This window comes from Prionailurus bengalensis, chromosome D1 (assembly GCF_016509475.1).
Source record: "Prionailurus bengalensis isolate Pbe53 chromosome D1, Fcat_Pben_1.1_paternal_pri, whole genome shotgun sequence".
Taxonomy (NCBI): domain Eukaryota; kingdom Metazoa; phylum Chordata; class Mammalia; order Carnivora; family Felidae; genus Prionailurus; species Prionailurus bengalensis.
Window position 1 is genome coordinate 100026754 of NC_057346.1, and position 20098 is coordinate 100046851.

General features: G+C 40.5%; 1 protein-coding gene across 14 annotated transcripts in view; it reads right to left on the bottom strand.

The window, feature by feature from the left end:
• Window positions 1-20098, bottom strand: part of CELF1 (CUGBP Elav-like family member 1) — a 76022-nt gene that overhangs the window by 27249 nt on the left and 28675 nt on the right. For 7 of the 14 annotated variants that reach the window (XM_043582484.1, XM_043582485.1, XM_043582483.1 and 4 more), the window contains exons 2-3: window positions 9325-9360; window positions 4285-4436 (exon numbers count right to left, since the gene is read on the bottom strand). The exons of 3 other annotated variants lie outside the window; for them this stretch is intronic. In XM_043582484.1, the coding sequence (XP_043438419.1) occupies window positions 4285-4355 (71 nt within the window). In that variant the 5' untranslated portion in view covers window positions 4356-4436; window positions 9325-9360. Of the gene's footprint in view, window positions 1-4284; window positions 4437-5751; window positions 5824-9324; window positions 9361-20098 lie in introns of those variants that run through there. 4 more of the 14 variants (XM_043582487.1, XM_043582489.1, XM_043582492.1 and 1 more) reach the window with 4 other exon arrangements.

The window sequence follows — 20098 nt, forward strand, 5'->3', positions numbered from 1 at the left end:
CAATCAAGCAGCAGCACGTGCAGTGAAGACAAGAGAACGTGTGTCCTGGGTCAGAAAGAAAGGATTTTCTAAGTCTTCCAGAAAGTTCCTAATTACATTACAGTCCAGCCCATGTGTGCCCTTACAAACAAACCCTTTCACATATGCTAGCTCCAGTGGGTATCTGTTCTTTGCAGCCAAACAGGCTGGCAAATACTACCTTTACATCTGCTCAAAAATCAATTCCTTGGGTGGGAACAAAATGAGTAAAGGAGATTATTAAATACAAATCTCCAGTTAATTAAGTCATGGGGATGTAATGTACAGCATGGGAATATAATAAATAAAACTATTAACTTTGCAGGTGACAATAGACTTACTGTCATGACCACTTCACAACGTACACAAATGTCAAATCACTGTGCTGCATACCTGAAACTAATATAATACTGTATGTCAACTATACCTCAATAAATTAAAAAATAATTCCCAAAACCTTTCATTACTCATTTTTTTCCACTCAACCCTTCTCATTACCTGTTGACCTCCATTTGTTCATTATACAAACAGAAAAATTTTGGATACTTACCAATCCCCAAGAGCCATAAATATTTGTTGCTTCCCAATCTTCAGCCACCACCCACCCCTACCAGGTCCCTCTGGCTCAGATACTGTGCTGTGGAAAACCGGCACAGAAGAACATCAGAATAAAAAGGACCCAGGAACACTGGCCTGAGTTACTTACCAACTGTTCTCTAGTGAGACAAAATTGTACGTATTCTGGAAGGAAGGAATTTCCTTTTGGATAAAGGGAGATCTTCCTGTTAGTTGGGATGTTAGGTACTAGAAAAAGCTCTTAATAAAGGTTAAGTCACCTTTCAACAACTAAACAGGCTAACAATGCCTGTGAAGGTTTTCAGCCTTCTTCCCTGAGAAATGGAGATAACACCTAGAGACCTTATTTCAGTAATTATCTTTAATTATTAAAAACAAACAAACCTCACAGGGCTTATCATTCATTCAACTGTATTTCCTAACCTCCTACTATGTGCCAGATACTACACACTCGAGGGGCTATAGAAGGGGACTGAGCAGTACCTGTCCTGAAGGTGATGGCACCAAACAAGTGGAAGAACACAACTATAAAGACCTACAAATATTTTCACAGATGCTTAAAAGTTCTGTGGGGGAAAAAAATGGGTATGACGGTTTTATTGTATTTGGAGGAGGAGGGTAGGGACTTAAGCTGAATGGACAAAGGGGGCTGGAAACAGTGCTGTATAGAATGATGTGAAAATGGTAAGAACTCAGAAAAAAAGAGAAGAAGGTAAGATAACATTAGGTAAAAAAAAGGACTTGAGAAACTTAGGGGAGAGTACACATTTTAAAAGATTAGAAAAAAAGAGAGAAAACATTAGAAAATCACTGAGAATAAACAGATACATTGGAAAGATGCCCTGAAGAGCTTTTCTTGTGATACTAACAGGCTTGGACTTTATTCCAAGATTCTTTTTTTAAGGTTTATTTATTTTTGAAGGAGAGAGACAGAGTGAGAGCAGGGGAGGGGCAGAGAGAGAGGGAGACACAGAATCTGAAGCAGGCTCCAGGCTCTGAGCTGTCAGCACGGAGCACAACATGGAGCCCGAACTCACAAACTGTAAGATCATGACCCGAGCTGAAGTCGGATGCTTAACCAACTGAGCCACCCAGGCCCCGCTATTACAAGATTTTTAAACAAGGAAGTGATCGGACTGGTCTTTTAAAGACAACTGACAATACAGAGGATGAAATAAAAGTGGGGAAATAAAGAGATTTTTGCACAAACTAGCTCCTAAGATTAGGGCCCAGTCTCAGGCAATGCTGAAAAATTTGGGGGCAGAACCCACTAGAAATTGGAGATAACCCAATGAAAAAGATGAGGAAAAGAAGTTACTGATCCCTCTTAGGTTCTAGTACAGTCATTTTGGGAAAGTGTTTTTGCACGGGGAAGTTCAGGGGACATTTGGGGGAAAAATACAGAGATGTGAGAATCAGAAAAGCAATCGGTACCCCCTTAAGCCAAGGGAAAGCTAAAAGGGACTGAGCTACAACTCCTAGAGAACACCCATTTCCTAGGGTACAAGCAAAGTAAGAGAAACCAGGGAAGCTGAAGAGTAGTCACAGCAAAATCAAGGACACTGTTAAAAGTAAGAATAGGAACTACAGTTCAGGTCCCCAGCCCTTCCACAGCTCCTCCAGCCATTCTTCTCTTTTGCAGGAAATTTTGAAATAGATACATTGCTAGATCACATTACTGGGCAAAATCACTTGAGAGAGAAAACTACTGATGTCAAGTCTCCTGCTAAAGAGTACGAATTAAAAGAAGGGCTGAGAACCCAACAAAAATGTGGCAAACACACCATTCTCACGAACTTTCTTCTTCCCAAATCTGTGTTTTGGTATATGGTGCCCATGAGAATGGGCCCAAACACTTGCAATAATGAAAGAAGTCGATGGGTACCTGCTCAATGACACCTGAGGCAGCCTGGTCTAGGGGGCAACAATAAAAAGATTATCATTAAACTTGATTTGAGGTCCAAAGCCTACACCAATTGTCCTCAGGCAAGTCAGTTACAGCCTCTCAACTGTTTCTCATCTGTAAACAGAGGCAACAGCCTGTGCCCAATTAACCTCCCAAAGCTTTTGAGAAGATGGAAGACTAAAACAAAGGCAAACATACTTGGGAAAACATGCTCCAACCGCGTGCTCCCTGATCACCTCTGACAGAATGACCTGTATTCAGTCCATTAGCTCTCAAACTTCAGTGTGCATGAAAACCACATGGGGCATTGCTAAAATACAGATTCTGGGGCCTTTTTCTAACATCAGAATATCTGGGCATGGGTCCAGGAATCAGCATTTTCATGTTCCAGGTGACTTTCATGCAGTGTTCCGTGATCCAGACTTCATGGGATACTGAATTAGTTTAACCTCTTGAAATATGAGAGAGCAGGCTGAGGAAAAATACTGTATCTAAGGACTGAACAAAGGCGGTGGCAAAACAGAGAGAAACTGTTACAATGAAAGATAATTTGAGCCACAAAGTCCTAGTTCTAGGGACATATATCTGGTATGTGGGAGTATTTTGATAATATATATTAAGTCTTTATGATGGCATTGATTTCACCTGTTATCTACAGCTATAACAAAATTTTAGCAGTAAAGAGCTTGCATAAAAAGACAAACCTAAATTACCATTATTTTGGACACTACAGAGAAGGCATAACATCCGTATCAAATGAGTGAGCCAGCTAACTTTGAGGTCCCCCAAACTATTCCACAGAGAACTGTTCAAAAATCTGCTATCATCCACACCTGTTACAGATAATCCCAAGGTAGATGGATTTCCAACGGAGGGCTATACTGAAGGACTTAGACTACTGCCTGTTATCTAGGGAATATTCTACCATTTAATATTCTTGGCTTTGAATAACCTAAGGCTCATCTGCTTGAGGTTTCAAGATACTTTGAAACCTAGTTTAATTAACTGAAAACAAGAGTTAGAAATGTGTTCTTCACGAAGTTCAGAATTCAGGTTCCCTGAAGCTACAACTCAGGACCAGGTTAGCATTTTAGCTGTGTACAGTGATAATGTCACTTACTAAACAGTATTTTAAACTGATTAGATTTCTTGTTCCCATGTTGAAAATTTGGGCAAATTGCCAATCAAAATTGATACAGTTTTGCTGAGGAGGGGAGGGGAAGAGCACACATCTGACATCCCTGAAATCATGTGTTGTGCTGCATTTTCAGTTTGACTAGGAAAAAATCAGGGCCCAGGGATACAGTTTAGATGCCAATACAGCATTCTGCATACATTACTAAATACACTCTAGTAACCTGTCTCCACTGTGACATGAGTCTAAGAATTTGATGTAAATAACATCCCAAAAGATCGTTTGAAATTGCATACCCAACACAAAGCAGTAAAACTAAGGTTTAAAAAAAAAAAATGCGTTGGAATCTATCACATGGGGAAACACTACAGCTTGCTTGAAGGGACTGGAGCCAGCACACTTGAGTTGATGTTGCTGCTCATATATCAAATGTACCCTTTTGTACAGAACTTAGCTACAGCCCCAAGGAAATCAGTAGTAAGGAGACAGAATCAGAGTACAATAGAAAATAATAATACTGTGGACTTTGGCTTCCTCACCCAATTTTTTTCTTCCCTCTTTTAGGGAAAGGGACCAGTTTTACCAAATAACAAAGAAAACAGCCCAGTTCCTCTGCTTATGATAAAAATTAGACAACAAAAATACTTACACAGGACTGGAATTCAAAGAGCAATGATCCACCATCATTTCTGGAAGGAAATCCAACTTAAACGCAGCCATCACCTCACTCTCCCCTTCAGAAGCCAATGATATTAACTTGCTGCACTTGTCTGATCCACAAATACACACAGCTTTAGCTTCCTGGGCCCCACAAAAAACACAAAGTGGAAACAGGAGCTCAGGGAAACCAGCAATAAGTGCCACAGAAACAGGCAGGACTGGGGAGGGGAAAGGGAGTACTGGATTAAAAGGGGGATGTGAGCATGTGAAGGGAGGCTCAGCCCGGCACACAATGAAAGTGCTGATGCGCCAGGCTGGGTTTGTGTGATTTTCCCTGGCGAAGCAGTACTAAGTGCACTGTCAGATAAATAGAGTGTCAGATCCATGAAGATAGCAGTGGCTAACAGAGCAGAAGTAACACTAACTTGTTTCACATCTTCAAACTCCTTTCTGCAAATCAGGTTTTGAGGGGCCCCAAGGCCTGAAACTACCTGAAGCAAAAAAAGAAAAGAAAAAAGAAAAAAGAAAAGAAAGAAAAGAAAAGAAAAGAAAAGAAAGGAAAGGAAAGGAAAGGAAAGGAAGGAAGAAAGAAAAAAAAGCTCACCTCATGTGGTCTGAAAATGTTTTTGGAAGGAAAAACTAGGCTGTTGGCCTTGGTTTAAACTTAGTTTTCCATGTGCCAAAGGCAGCAATGAGCACAGTGCTGGGTCCACACTAACCTCAGAATAGTCACATAAGTAGTGGTTCAGACCATCGGAAGCAGGCCAGAGGCAAGCTGGCTAAAGAACTGGTCACCAAAAACTTAAACTGTTCACATACTACCACTTGCACTGGACCAACCTTGATTTCTTAATGGTGCGGAGAGCAGAGTGGTTACCTAATGGTTCCTCATCAGAATGAAGGACTTTTTAAAAATTCCTGCTTCAGTGATACTCATTAGGTGGCACAGGGAAAATTTCTTTACCCTGAATCTTATTTTGCCAGAAAATTTAAAAAGTAAAAATGAAAATGGGATAGTAATATTCTGCCTTTTGATAGAGTACTAGGAAATCATGTCTTTTCTGTTGTTTGACCTTTCCAGAGAAACAAAAAACCAAAAACCATCAGAGTGATGATGAAAAAGAACAGGGACCCACCAGGAACACACACTCAAATGTAAGGGAAGGACGGAGGAATGCAATCTTAGTCTCTTCATTCTCCGTCCTCCTTTAAACTGATGTTAAAACCAAGATTAATAAATGCACACATAAAAATTCTATTATGGGTGAGCAGTGGAAATGGATATACTTAGCAGTCGAGGCAGATGTGGCGCTCCCGTTCTCAATTTAGCTTCCCATCCTCCAGACAACAAGTGGTGGCATTTCAATATTTAGGCAGTGACTCTAAAACTATGTCTCTGAAGGCTCCCAAGCTGCACAGGCCTTCTTTCCCATTTTTATCATTAGCATTGCCTTACCTCAAAGATTTCACTTCACTCAAGCTCAGTTCACAACACAGGGAATTTTGAAAAAAGGAAGTTATGTTCAGCCTGTAAAGAGGTAAACAAATGAACTCCTAAACGTATAGCGTTACTTAAAAACAAAAATCATGAAAGGCAACATGTCACTGTATGGGCCTAAATGTTCTAGACTGGCTAACAGTGCCTGACCCCTATCTGCATCCAACCAAGGAACTGTGTCTTCTGTTCGAACATGCAAACATAACCATCCAAAAGTTAGAACTAGAATAGCAGCTAACTGCTTTTGTATTTTGTCAGAGACCCTGGCTCCTGTAGAGACACAAGCGGCAGGAGCTGTCTTCCATCCTGCTAAAGGAGGAAGCCAACCCAGACTGCAGTGAGAGGAGACTGCAACTGGCACATGGCACACGGGTTGCCAGGCGCTGACTGCCGGACAGGCAGGAGACAGTAACCCTAGCTGGGACTGGTTAAGTTACTGGTTATGTTTGTCCTAGTTTCTCCTATGCACACTGGAGCTGATCACATGCTTCTTCCTACAGAAAGCTATCAGGACCAACAAGTAACTTTGTGAGGTCAGTCAACAACCAAAATTGGGTTCTTTTTAGTTCAAGGATTCTTTTAAAAAGGAAATCAACAAATTTTAAGATAATCTCACTGGTTACTGTTATGCTTTTATTATTCACTAAAAATATTATCTAATTCAATTTCTATTTTAATCAGAATCACATGCATAACAAGAGAGCATTTAATGTGGAAGAGTTTACTGAGCAGCCAGGCACTGCTCAGCATACTGTAAAGATGTGCCCTCCTTAAGTAATTTTTGTCAAGCCAAAGCTTGAAAATCACCGGTTTAGAGTAACGTTTTAAAATCCATTTTATGATGTATAAGGCAAGACTGCTTTAAGAACTTAAAAGATGGAAATATTATTACATGAAGGAGGGCACTTCTCTTTAGGCAGGTCACAAGAGTCATCTCAGTATAATAAAATTCAACATGCTTGTGGGAAAAGAAAGTACAGAAATTAATCATAAGTCACAATTTTAGAAAAGGATTACAAAGTTAAATGATGATAAAAACAATTATTCAAATACAAAAATGCAGATGTTAAGGGGAAATTAAAAAGAATTAGCAGTTATTCACAGAAAACTGCCTGTAAGTTGTTTTTAAATTTCTGATTCAGAAACACATTCCAAGCTTTTCCCACAAAGGATGCATTAGAAATAAAGAGATGGCAGGAACGGTTATAACCAATGGTCTGCTACAAGAGGTAACTTTCCCTCAGTCCCTTTTTACCGTGTGTCCTCTCATTATGAGTTTATACACTCAAGGTTTCCTCTTCTTTCCCTTGTGGTCTTAGTTTTCTTTGCTTTGAATATTCTCTACTTCTTTTCTAAGGGCAACAATTCAAAGCCCAATGATGTTAGGGTAGGGGCAATCAGCCTGCCATAACATTAAGAACCAAAATCATTAAAACTGATCAGTAGATAAGGGAAACCCTTTAAAGAACAGCACAGCCTGCATTTAGAACATCAGAGTGGAATAAACAGTTTAAAAACTGGACTAGAAGTGCCAGAAATCACAGCAGTCGTTTCGTCAAAAGAGTGAAAGAGCAAAGAAAAGCATAGTTGAGCAAAAAGGCCCAGGTGGCACATGCGAACGTCAGGCTGTCTATCTTGACTGACATAACCAGGGAGGAGTTCAATGACAAGTGAAGGGATTTTATACTTCTAGCTCAATAATCTAAATGTGTTTTGAAGGACAAAAATGTGAAGTCTGGTTATATGAGCACAGAGGAAATTAGAGCTTACTGCCAAATTATAAAACAGAACCTATGTCATTAAAAATCACCATCAGTGTATATGAGAAAAGTGTAATAATCTACGAAAAAGTCATAACCTCAGACAGTTAAGTGGACTGGATATTTCCCCCCAAAGCTTCTGGTAGTTAGAGGATAGAAAGGTTGTAGAAAAGAAGTAAGCAACTGATACCACTTGAAAATAACCAACCACACTTAGAATTTTTAGCTTAAAACCTTTATGGGCTTGAATTTCACTTCAAAAATTGAGTACTTCTAATATGATCAATTGGGAGCCTCCCAGAGCTCCCAATCCAGTACTTTGCATAGGCAAAAATATACTGCTCTGCCCCTCCCCTGTGTGCACTCTCTCTCCCAAAAATAAACATTTAAAAATACTTTTTTTAATTAACATAAAAGGGGAGCCTGGGTGGCTCAGTCAGTTAAGTGGCCGACTTCACTTTGGCTCAGGTCATGATCTCACAGTTCATGGGTTCGAGCCCCTTGTCCAGCTCTGTGCTGACAGCTCAGAGCCTGGAGCCTGCTTCAGATTTTGTGTCTCCCTCTCTCTCTGCCCCTCCCCTGCTCTCGCTCTGGCTCTCTATCTCTCAAAAACAGATAAACATTAAAAAAAAAATTTTTTTTTAATTATACTGACCAATTTATGTAATCATCTACTTGACATCTCACTTTGTGGGAGCTTTTTGTAAAAATGTGGCAGTTAATTTTTTAAAATGTTTTTTGATAGGCAACTCTTCATGCCCATGGGTCCTGTCCCTGTGCTTTAATAAAATCACCTTTTTGCACAAAAGCCCAAAACCTCTGAGTTTCCAATAAAAGTCTAGACAGTGAAAAAATTTCTGACCTCGGGATGGGGGAGTTTAAATGTTGTAAAACATTTTTTTTCTATTTCAAATCTATAATCACTGTAAGGCAAAAAGCACCAAGTTTAGTCATTGTTGTATGCAAATTGGTTTGATATTAAAATGATCATTTATGGTATACTGAGAGGATACGACAAGGCTAACGGGGGAAAACGAACCCCTTTTTTGAAATCTAAAAACTTTACCATTTCCTCTACTGCCTCCTCCCCCAATCAGTGTCAAAGATAATGACTAGCAGAAAGATCCTCTTCTGTGCTTAGTTTTGTTGGCAAAAGTATAAACTCAAAGCCTCCCTTGGAGTTTCTGAAACTAACCCTGACCTAATAAAACTGTCCTGTCAAATTGTGACCACCCTTCAAATCAGGTCGTATTTTCAGATCCCAAATTGGTTCTGGAATTTAGTGTAATTCTTAGTTTGTAACAATATACTACGTAACTTTAAACTTCATTTCAGCTCCAGTGGTGATTAAAAAATCAGTATGTTGAACAAATTCTGATTCCAGGTGGGTAGTATTTGTGTGGAATCCACTAAGTTCTGTCCTCATCCTTATTCTGGTTTACTCAGGGTCTTCCAGTTTGAACTGGAACGGGGAAAGAAAGTTAGCCGGGTAGCTGCTGTGTGTACAAACACACACACGCACGCACGCGCGACTAGGCAACAGCTAGTTCAAGTGGGAGATAAGCCTGCTTTGGGAAATAGCTAAGGAGAAAGTTGAGAAAGAGAAAGAAAATATTTCTAGCCTCCTAGGAATAGGAAATTACACCCCATAATATAGGAAAAAAGCCATCACCTTTCTGAATGCAACGTTTTCAAATCTGCACAACAGGCCTCATGCAAGAAGGTTAAAGAGATGACCACAGAGCACACTCATCCAGCAGTTAGCCCATACCTGTGGCTTTACACCTCTCTGGACTATGTCTTCACTCTAAAAAACCAAGGAAAGAAAAATAAGTGGACCATGCCTACACTTCTCATAATACCAGAAATGTAGTTTCTTTCCAAAGAAATGCCCCCCTTTGTCACCATGGCTGAGGATTTAAAAAAACAAAGAAAAAAGGGGGGGGGGCACCTGGGTGGCTCAGTCAGTTGGGCATCCGACTTCAGCTCAAGTCACGATCTCGCGATTCGTGAGTTCGAGCCCCGTGTCAGTCTCTGTGCTGACGGCTGGGAGCCTGCTTCAGATTCTGTGTCTCCCTCCCTCTCTCTGCTTTTCCCCTGCTCACATACTGTCTCTCTCTCTCTCTCTCTCTCTCTCTCTCTCTCTCTCTCTCTCAAAAATAAAATAATTTTAAAAATTAAAAAAAAGATAAAAGAACTCCTTCTCCCTCTCCCATTGTTAAAGTACACAATACCTTAAAATATAAATTGCATTTAACATCTCAAAGTTAATTTTAAAACACCATCAATTTAAAAGATGGGAAAGTAAAAGTACTAAAAGACTTAATACAGGTTTGTCCCTAAATATCACAACAAATAGCAAAACAAGGACCAGAACTTATGAGGCTGAATTTCAGTACATTTAGGTCACAAAAAATCTCATTTTTAGCATCTGCTTTTGGATGAGAAACTACGAGAGAGCTAAAGGCTATATAATTCTTATAGCAATTAAGGGTCATGTTATTAATGTGGAGAGACCACGCTATTTCCCCAAAGCAACCTTCCTGAATAGGCAGGTACCAGGCATAAAACTCTTCAAAGGCAGCTAAGTTCCTGTCTGTATAAATGCATCTCAGTGGCCCTAGGGCGGTGGTGAACCACTGAAACCAAAAAAAATCAGAAGATGGGGAAGTTAATTGAAGCTAAAAGCAAACAGACGAACCACAAAACCGATTTGATTTATTTTTAAACATTATCGAACAATCTTGCAAGTAAAGATTGATTCTATAAAGAAAGCTGCCCAAATTCCTACAAACTTTCATGTCCACCCCTGCCGGCTATACTTCTGTCTGGCCCTGGGTAAAGACAGAGAACTGCCAAAAGTCATCAAGGATGAAGTCTACTTCGGAAAGTAAGAATTCTGAAAGACAAAGTGAAAACCAGAGCTATGAGACACTGCACCCTACCTACCCTTCCTAAAGACAAAGAGGTTCCTGGTCCAAATAGGTGCTTAAGTACTTAATTTGACTTTTCATATGGATCTAATTGGTTTCCAATTTTGCTAATGAAGTAGTGATGCCTCCAATCATTTTAAGGCAAAATCCAGATTAACAAAAAAACTTCTAAAAGCATTTTACTTGGACCTGCCTACATCATCAAAAATTATTAAGAGGAAAGGAACTTACATTTACTAAGTTCACAATACCTCACTTAATCCTGTATCATTATCATCATTTAAGGTGGGGACTACTCTAAGGATTTAGATGCTAAAATAATCTGCACAAGGGATTCTAACCCCAATGTGACCAGTATCTAGGAGGTACAAACTTTTACTGAGACAGTGTGTCTTGAGAAGGCTCTGGAATAGCAGTTACTACCTTGGACGGTAGAGAACAGGTTGAAGTCCTACTTGTTCATTTTATTCTAGAAGAGGTAAAGGGCAAAGAAAAGACCAGAGAGTCACGTTTCCCAAAATGTCATATGAAACGTGCACGAACAGTTGAGAAACACTGCTGTTGTGTGAAGCTGTTAGACCAGACTCAGGCTGCATCCTAGCTGGGGAATCTCCAGAGGCAGAGAGCAAAAGAGAGGCCTGAGATCATTACGAAGGGCCAATGTATAAAAGAGTGAGAGACACACGTCTAGGTCCCAGAAAACAAAGCAGCCCTAAAAGGGTTAAGGAACACCCTAATTGCCTAGCCAAGAGAAAAAAGAAAAAAGAAAAAAAAATTCTTTAAAGAAACAAACACATTAGTAGATATTAATCGCCCTACTCCTAAGTCATCAAAGACTTCATAAAGGAAAACTCAAACACCCAAAAAAGGATCAGCACTCTCTTCCTCCACACAGATCCTTGTCACTTGAAGAAAGACGGTGGGAAGCTTAATACACAAAGGTATATTCTTTAAAAGCTTTGCCTTCCCAATTTTGCTTTTCCTACATATTGCTGCCTTGTCTGTCAGAAAACAAATGCTTTGGGGAAAGAGGAAAGCTGAATGGAACCTAAAAGCGTTAGGTTTGTTTTCCACATCTTTCATTTCTGTGGGGAACCAAACAAAATGCCTAAGCTCTGTGAGGAAGCCTGGACTGCATTTGTCCTGTACCTCCTTGGAGCTCCACAGAAGTCTTTAAGATAATCTCCACCTTTCTCAATCACCATAAGGGGAGGTATAAAGCAGTTCCAAAGAGAGGTGAAAAAGAGTTAAGGGGGGAAAGGAACACCAATGGCAGGATGGTGGGTGGTGGTGCACAAGGCAACAGAGGAAAGAAGGATGAAGAGCAAGCTAGCTCTGAGGAAAACAAGCAGTATTCACCTACTTGTGACATGTTAACCTGTTCAAAACATGACTTCCTATGAAATTTGAAAACTGCACTTAGCAAGTCAGTGGTACAGGGAACTCTAAAAGGCAAACTACCTACTGCACAATTTCCCCAAGGAAGGATAAAATTATATTTGGTTTTGGAATATATCTTGGAATTCATATGATCTTGCCATGTTTTAAAGATGCAGTCATTGGGGCACCTAGCTGGCTCAGGCAGGACAGCATGGGACTCTTGATCTCGGGGTTGTGAGTTTGAGCCCCACGCTGGGTGTAGAGATTAATTAAACAAACAAACAAGCAAGCAAGCAAATAAAAAGATCCAAGAATGAATGAACACCATTACCTCTCTGGACTGATATAAAAGCACTCAGATCTCCTACATGCCTTCCTTACGACAGGCAAGATCATGAACCCTTTTTTCTTTCTTTCTCAGAATTTTCTGTTGGCCTATAGAGCCTGTATGTTTAGTAAGCGACAAAACAGTGTCCTTCCCAGAAGGATGGCCACTGCCTCACTCACCATCAGCAACTCTTACTAGTATGCACAGAATAACAAACTCTAGATACAGGGGCTGGCAGCAGGCACAGTAATGCTCATTGACCTACATATGAACTGAACTCATGACCTTGGCCTCATTAGTATGACTCACCAACTCAACAATTGTTAGTAAATGCCCTTGATACCTTGAAAACTTTTTTCATAAAAGGCTGGGAACTAATGAAGAACTGAACAACTATTCAGATTAGAGACTTCCAAATGTTTTTAAAGGCGTAAGTGTTTCTTCCCTAAACATAAAAGTGAAGCTATTCAGGTTGTAGACAGAGGTGGGTAAGGTAGGCCCCACCTTTTGCCTTTCCTGTCCTCACGGTAACCCCAAATCTCCTGGAAAATATGAAAAAAGGCCTGGATAATTCAATATAATAGATAATTCACCAATTTTATTATCCAGTTTTGAGATGAATAGTTTTTTTTTTTCAATGTTTATTTATTTTTGGGACAGAGAGAGACAGAGCATGAACGGGGGAGGGGCAGAGAGAGAGGGAGACACAGAATCGGAAACAGGCTCCAGGCTCTGAGCCATCAGCCCAGAGCCCGACGCGGGGCTCGAACTCGGACCGCGAGATCGTGACCTGGCTGAAGTCGGACGCCCAACCGACTGCGCCACCCAGGCGCCCCGAGATGAATAGTTTTTTGAACAGATTTTTCTAGCTTTAGAATCTAAAAGATTACCAGAAATCAAGGAGCTTCCAATGCCATCAATGGTAAATAAATATGTGCATCCTTGGGTTGACAAAATATAGTATTTAAGATTTGCAAACCTTGGGGCACCTGGCTGGCTCAGTCAGTAGAGCATGCAACTCTTGATCTCAGGGTCGTGACTTGGCACAGAGCTTACTTTAATTAAAAAAAAAAAAAAAAAAAACTGGAGGCGGGGGCAGGAGAAGTAACTATGAACCTCATTACCTAGAAGTAGTGAGAAATGTCCAGACATTTTATAAACTGGCAATGATTTTTTTTTTCATTTTAAATGTTTTTATTTATTTTTACAAGAGAGTGAGTGAGAGGGGAAGGGTCAGAGAGAGAGAGGGAGACGGGATCTGAAGCAGGCTCCACGCTGACAGTAGAGAGCCTGATGCGGAGCTTGAAGTCACGAATCCTGAGATCATGACCCGAGCCAAAGTCGGATGCTTAACTGACTGAGCCACCCAAGCACCCCTAAAGTAGCAATAATTTTAAGAGGTAACATTTTTTTGAGCCCTTACTGTATGCCATACAGTGTTTTGGGTGCTTTATATTTAATCCTCATACCCAGTCTATCTCCATTTACAGATGAGAAGACACACAAAGAAATAAAATAACTCTCAAGATCACGAGAATCCAGGCAATGAAGAAGCTGAAATATAAAGTCAGGCAGCTGGACCCCTGGGTGAAAGACTGACTCAAGTTAAAACTGTCCACAATGAAGATCATGCACACAGGCCACAGAAAAGACCTCAAATGAGGAGGACTATAAAGTTGAGTCTGACCATTTTTTAATGGCAAATCTTCTAAGCAGGTAAATATCCAAAGTCTCAACTGTCACAAGAGAAATACAATTAAGTGAAAACTTCCTGCTGTTAATCAGCAGATGTGGGCAAGTTCATCAACATCTTGATGTGTCAGCTTCCTCACCTGTAAAATAAGAGGACTTAACTACATACCCCCATAGGAACCAAATGGATGCCCAGAATACAACCAAGCTACTGTACACATTTCTAACTGAAGAGGAAAGAGACCATAGGAATTACTAAGGAAAACTGAGCTCTTTTTAAAAATGTCTGTTACCTTTTAGACTGCTTTGCAGTTTGGGTTTAGTGCACCGGTAAACTGCATATCTGTCTCACCCTTGTATCCTACAAAGTCAAGTAACCAGACAAAAAGATCAACTGAGAAACTTTCCTGGCTAGCCCAGCTCATCATGATGCAAAACTCCACCAGTAACCGGTGCTAGAACCCAGTAGAGTTTGCCTGGTACTCCAATCTACCTGAATTCCTTAGGAACCTGTCGCAGGGAACAGTTGCCACCAGACTGTAATCCAGGATCCTGGACACATACACCACAACTAACAGTAGATAGAATCTAACGTTAAATGAAATAAAATGTGTGAAAGCACGCAGCAACAAATAGGTGGCCCAAGACTGAACGCAGAGAAACCATTAATTGTATCTCTCATATGTAACCTGTAGGTGGTTAGGTGGATTAAATAGGTACGCTGAAGCGCACAATAAATTCCCTGCTAGTCCCTCATCCCCAGAGTATCACCTTCTATTGTAATAAACGTCTCTATGTTGAACAGTCCAGGCCCTGCACTACATCAGGCTTAGTTCTGACTTGTCTAGATTAGTAGGGATAAAACTTAACACTTTCTCTGTGGGATCTAGAAAAATCATTTTCCCCCTTGTAAACACTTGCTCTGTGGCTACCATTTCCATGATTTAGGCTTAAGTTTGGGGCTTCTGACTCTTTAGTGACTGAATCATCTATGTGTATTCCTTTTTCCTGATCCTGGTAGAGAAATTTATAAACAGATCTCAATCTCATCTCCTTCTCCACTGGCCAGTATGCGCTCTTTAGCGGTAACAATTTTTTCCAGCTTTAAAAAACTGTGGTCAAAAACACATACATAAAAGTTACCCTCTCAACCGGTTTTCAGTTGTACAGATGAGTATGTTAATATTATTGTGCAACATGGAAACAATTTTTTTTTTAACTTTCCTTTTTCATCAAGATTCTTAATCTGGGGCCCTCACATCTCTTCAAAATCCACGTATGGGCTACGGGGAAAGGCAGGTCTATGAACACTACCCTATGATTTTTTTTGTTACACTGCATAAAAACAGACACAGGAGGCTCCCTGAAGAGAGAATCCACAGCTCTCCTCAGGTGTCTAAAGGGCTCATGATTGTTAGAATAGTCCCCTCTGACTCTCCTTGCTGCAAGGTGACAAAAAAGTTTGTCAAAGCCCAGATCTGATGTCATCTGCGTGATCCTGAATGAGTCACTTTTTTCTGGTCCTCAGTTTCCCGATCTGTAAAACTATATGACAGCACTAGATTAATCCAGATTATCACTAAATCATCTAAAAACAGAATTCTGGGGCACCTGGCTGGCTCAGTCAGTGGTCATGTGACTTGATCTCAGGGTTGTGACTTCAAGGCTCACAATGGGTACAGAGGTTGCTTAAAAAATAAAATCTTTGGGGCGCCTGGGTGGCGCAGTCGGTTAAGCGTCCGACTTCAGCCAGGTCACGATCTCGCGGTCCGTGAGTTCGAGCCCCGCGTCGGGCTCTGGGCTGATGGCTCAGAGCCTGGAGCCTGCTTCCGATTCTGTGTCTCCCTCTCTCTCTGCCCCTCCCCCGTTCATGCTCTGTCTCTCTCTGTCCCAAAAATAAATAAACGTTGAAAAAAAAATTTTTTTTAAATAAAAAAAATTAAAAAATAAATAAATCTTTAAAAATAAAGTAAAATAAGGGGTGCCTGGGTGGCTCAGTCAGTTAAGCGTCTGACTTCGGCTCAGGTCATGATCTCGCTGTTGTGTGAGTTTGAGCCCCACATCCAGCTCTGTGCTAACAGCTCAGAGCCTGGAACCTGCTTTGGATTCTGTGTCTCCCTCTCTGCCCCTCCACTCCTCATGCGCTCTCTCTCTCTCTCTCAAAAATAAACATTAAAAAATTTAATTAAAAAAAAAAGTAAAATAAAAGGATAATTCTAGGGGCACCTGGGTGGCGCAGTCGGTTAAGCGTCCGACTTCAGCCAGGTCACGATCTCGCAGTCCGTGAGTTCGAGCCCCGCGTCAGGCTCTGGGCTGATGGCTCAGAGCCTGGAGCCTGTTTCCAATTCTGTGTCTCCCTCTCTCTCTGCCCCCCCCCCCCCCCCCCCCGTTCATGCTCTGTCTCTCTCTGTCCCAAAAATAAATAAACGAAAAAAAAAAAAAGCATAATTCTATTTTCTCCAAACTGATTTTACAAAGTAATCCAAATTCTAGTTTAGTCCCTACCACATGTGGGATACACCTGAGAAAAATTATGTGTAAACCTCATTTCTAAATTTTTGCTAATAAAATATTTCCTTTTTTTTTTTTTTTACGTTATTTTATTTTATTTTAGAGAGAGACAGAGTGCAAGCGGGGGAGGGACAGGAGAGGGGGAGACAGAATCTGAAGCAGGCTCCAGGCTCTGAGCTGTCAGCACAAGCCTGATGCGGGGCTTGAACTCACGAACTGCTGACCGACTGAGCCAGCCAAGTGCCCCAATGAAACAGATTTCAAATGCTACTAATTTGAGAACAAGTCATGAGTACTTCCTTTTCTATTTATATCCTCAGGATACCTGGAATAAAGATGACACATATCAGACCTTCAACTGTTGAAATGAATTCCCTGGTTTATCTGCTCTAATTTATAAATTTTTCACTAACATTTTTTTTTTTAAGTTTATTTACTTGAGACAGAGAATGAGTGAGAATCCCAAGCAGGATCTATGGTTGGACAGTGAGTTGGACGCAGGGCTTGATCTTACGATGCTGGGATCACGACCTGAACCGTAATCAAGTCAGATGCTCAAACGACTGAGCCACCCAGCCACCCTTCCCCACTAACATTTTCTTCAACTGAGATATCTACACATAAATATTTCAACTTTTTAGTAAGAAAACTGTCTTTTTTGGGGCGCCTGGGTGGCTCAGTCGGTTAAGCGTCTGACTCTTTGTTTCGGCTCAGGCCATCATCTCACAGTTCTTGAGTTCGAGCCCCACATCAGGCTCTGCACTGACAGCATGGAGCCTGCTTTGGATTCTCTGTCTCCCTCTCTCTCTGCCCCTCCCTCATGTGTTCGCTCTCTCTCAAAAATAAACATCTAAAAAGAAAATAAGAAGAAGAAAAAGAAAACTGTCTTTTTTCCCCATTAAATTGTGCTATTTGGGTAAAAACAGTATTGTGAGCAGTTCCTCCCTTTTTATAGAATATTTATTAAGTATTCCCCCTTCATTTTTCTATTTCCTCAATTAAAATTTTTGCCTATTTATTCACGTTTACATAAAACCACATTCTGGTTCATTCCCTACCAGGGTTTTTCTATGCATACATACTCCAATACATACAATTATTATCAAATTACAGATCAGACTGTATATACTATTGTTTAATGTACTTTTTTCACTTAACAATTACAAACATTTTCTTGTGAACAACCCATATTTAAGAATCAAGAGTCAGAACTGGCCTGAAGACAGACTTTTGCCAATACCATCCTTACCTTTATTTCACAACCAATAAACATAAAACCTGTTTCATAAGGCCAACATAATTATTAAATCTTCTGAAACTGCTACAAAAAATAAGTAGCACATTAAGGTTAACGGGGGTGGGTGAGTGTGGTTCTTTGTTCTTCCTTTCCTCATCTGCCCTCTCATCTCCTGTTTAGTAATCTTTCCATATGACTATATACATATCAAAACAAGAGGCATCCCATTTTGGAGGTGGTCAAATGAGACACATAGGGAATGCAAAATACATTTTTAAAAATCTCTGTTCCTACGTGGTCTCAAAATGCCTACAGACTCAAAGTATTCTCAAATTCCCATTAAGAATTCCCCTTCTCCTGTGTGTTGATAGCTCGGAGCCTGGAGCCTGCTCCGGATTCCATGTCTCCAACTCTCTCTGTCCCTCCCATGCTCATGCTCTATCTCTCTCTGTCTCTCAATAATAAATAAATGTAAAAAAAAAAAAAAAAAAAAAAAAAAGAATTCCCCTTCTCTTCCCCATACAGCTCTCCACTGGGGGCTGGAGTGGGGTGTAGGAATCTCATTCTGTCTTTTCCTCCTCCTGTTTCCCTGGCAGCACTGTCAGTCCTGGGCAACAAATTGCTGGATGTAGCAGTAGCAATTTACATATGGTAGCCAAGCTAACATGCAGCTTTCTTTGGGCAGAATTGCTAACTCTTCTATGTATCTTTCTAGTTTGAACCCAACGTTCCAGGCATATCAATGTTAAATATTTGCCTACTGGCCTCTATCTTCAGACACACGGAACCATGTACACAGAAGTCAGAGGAAGCAAAAATTCCCCATTGTGTGGAGAAGTAGGGGCTCTACGGACAAAGACGGGGCCTAGCTATAATCCAGCAGCTAATCCAAATCCAAGGGTTCAGTCATTCTACTTTCCCATAATATTCTTGTATCACTTGCTCAAATTTGGCATGTTCTAAGACCACCAGTTCCGCCTTAGTTTCCCTGCCCTGCCATAAGGCCAAATCTGTCTCATCTAGTGAGTCACTACTGCTCCTCTCTCCAAATGCATTTTGATTTCAGCCCACTTGTGCAGCTCATCAGGGCTGCACCATATGTTAGTACCATGTAGGCAGAATGTGACTAATTTTTTTCTAAAACACTGTCAGAGTTACTTTTAAAATTACCTTATAATCTTATGTCTCTTAAGACTCATTTCTATAATACATAACCTTCTGGAAATGACTATACAATTATTTTTCTGGGTGTTCAAAGGAGATTCTTCAGCATTTTCACTCCCATTTTTCAGACAAGGTAACTAAAGTGAAAAGAACGGATTAAGTGACCCACGTTCCACCACCAGCCAGTAAGGCTTGTACTTTCTAGAGTCATAGCACTCCACTTGTAAAATAAAGACAGTTATTAAAATGTGTTTTTTGGAAGGGTGGGGGATTCAAAATATTACTTTCTTTTAATTGTCTGAGGTGATTATTAAACCTTAGCTATAACAACTACTTGCAACTAATTCTGATGACTAAATGGTTTCATGATCCATCTGAGTGGGTTTTTTTATAAAGATTTATTTATTTATTTTTGAGAGACAGAGCGCACACACGTCCACAGGGGAGGGGCAGAGAGAGGGAGAGACAAAGAATCACAAGCAGTGTCTACACCAACTCACCGTGAGATCATGACCTGAGCAGAAACCAAAAGTCAGACATCCAACCAACTGAGCCACCCAGGAGCCCCTCGAGTTGTGTTATGAGAGGACTGAATGAGCCACAGGACCATAAATGTTTTTCTAATTGGTAGAAATCAGAAAATAGTAGAAATTGCCTACTCTGGGCAATCTGCCTCTTCAACAATAATGGCTGCTGGGTTTGATAATTAAGCTTATCTTGAGGTTTCTTAAATTTTCCATTTCAGGTCACATTATGTTCATTCAAGTAACTCTTTGGGGTGGTAGTTTAAGATCTAAAGACAGCGTGTGCATGGGGCAGAGAGAGGGGGAAAACAGAGAATCCCAAGCAGGCTCAGCACTGTGAGCGCAAAGCCCTACGCGAGGCTCGAACTCAAACCGTGAGATCATGACCTGAACCAAAATCAAGAGCTGGACACTTAACCAACTGAGCCACCTAGGCGCCCTAACATTAAGATCTTTCTGTCCACCAGTAACATTCTTCAGTGGATAATATCTTCAGTAAAACATAAAATAGGTTCTCAAGAGTATCTCCCCAATATTGAAAACTGCATATGCCCTTTGAATCCAGCAATTCCAGTTCTAGAAATATAGCCTTCAAATATACTTTTACCTGGTGTACACCAAGTACGCAAAGGGGCATTAATGCGAATACTGTTTATAACACCAAAAACTGGAAGCATACAGGCCCATCAGTTGGGTGCTAGTTAAATAAATTATAGTACAGTAATGTGACAGAACACTACAACTATTAAAGAAACTAATAAGGCAGTTCCAATATA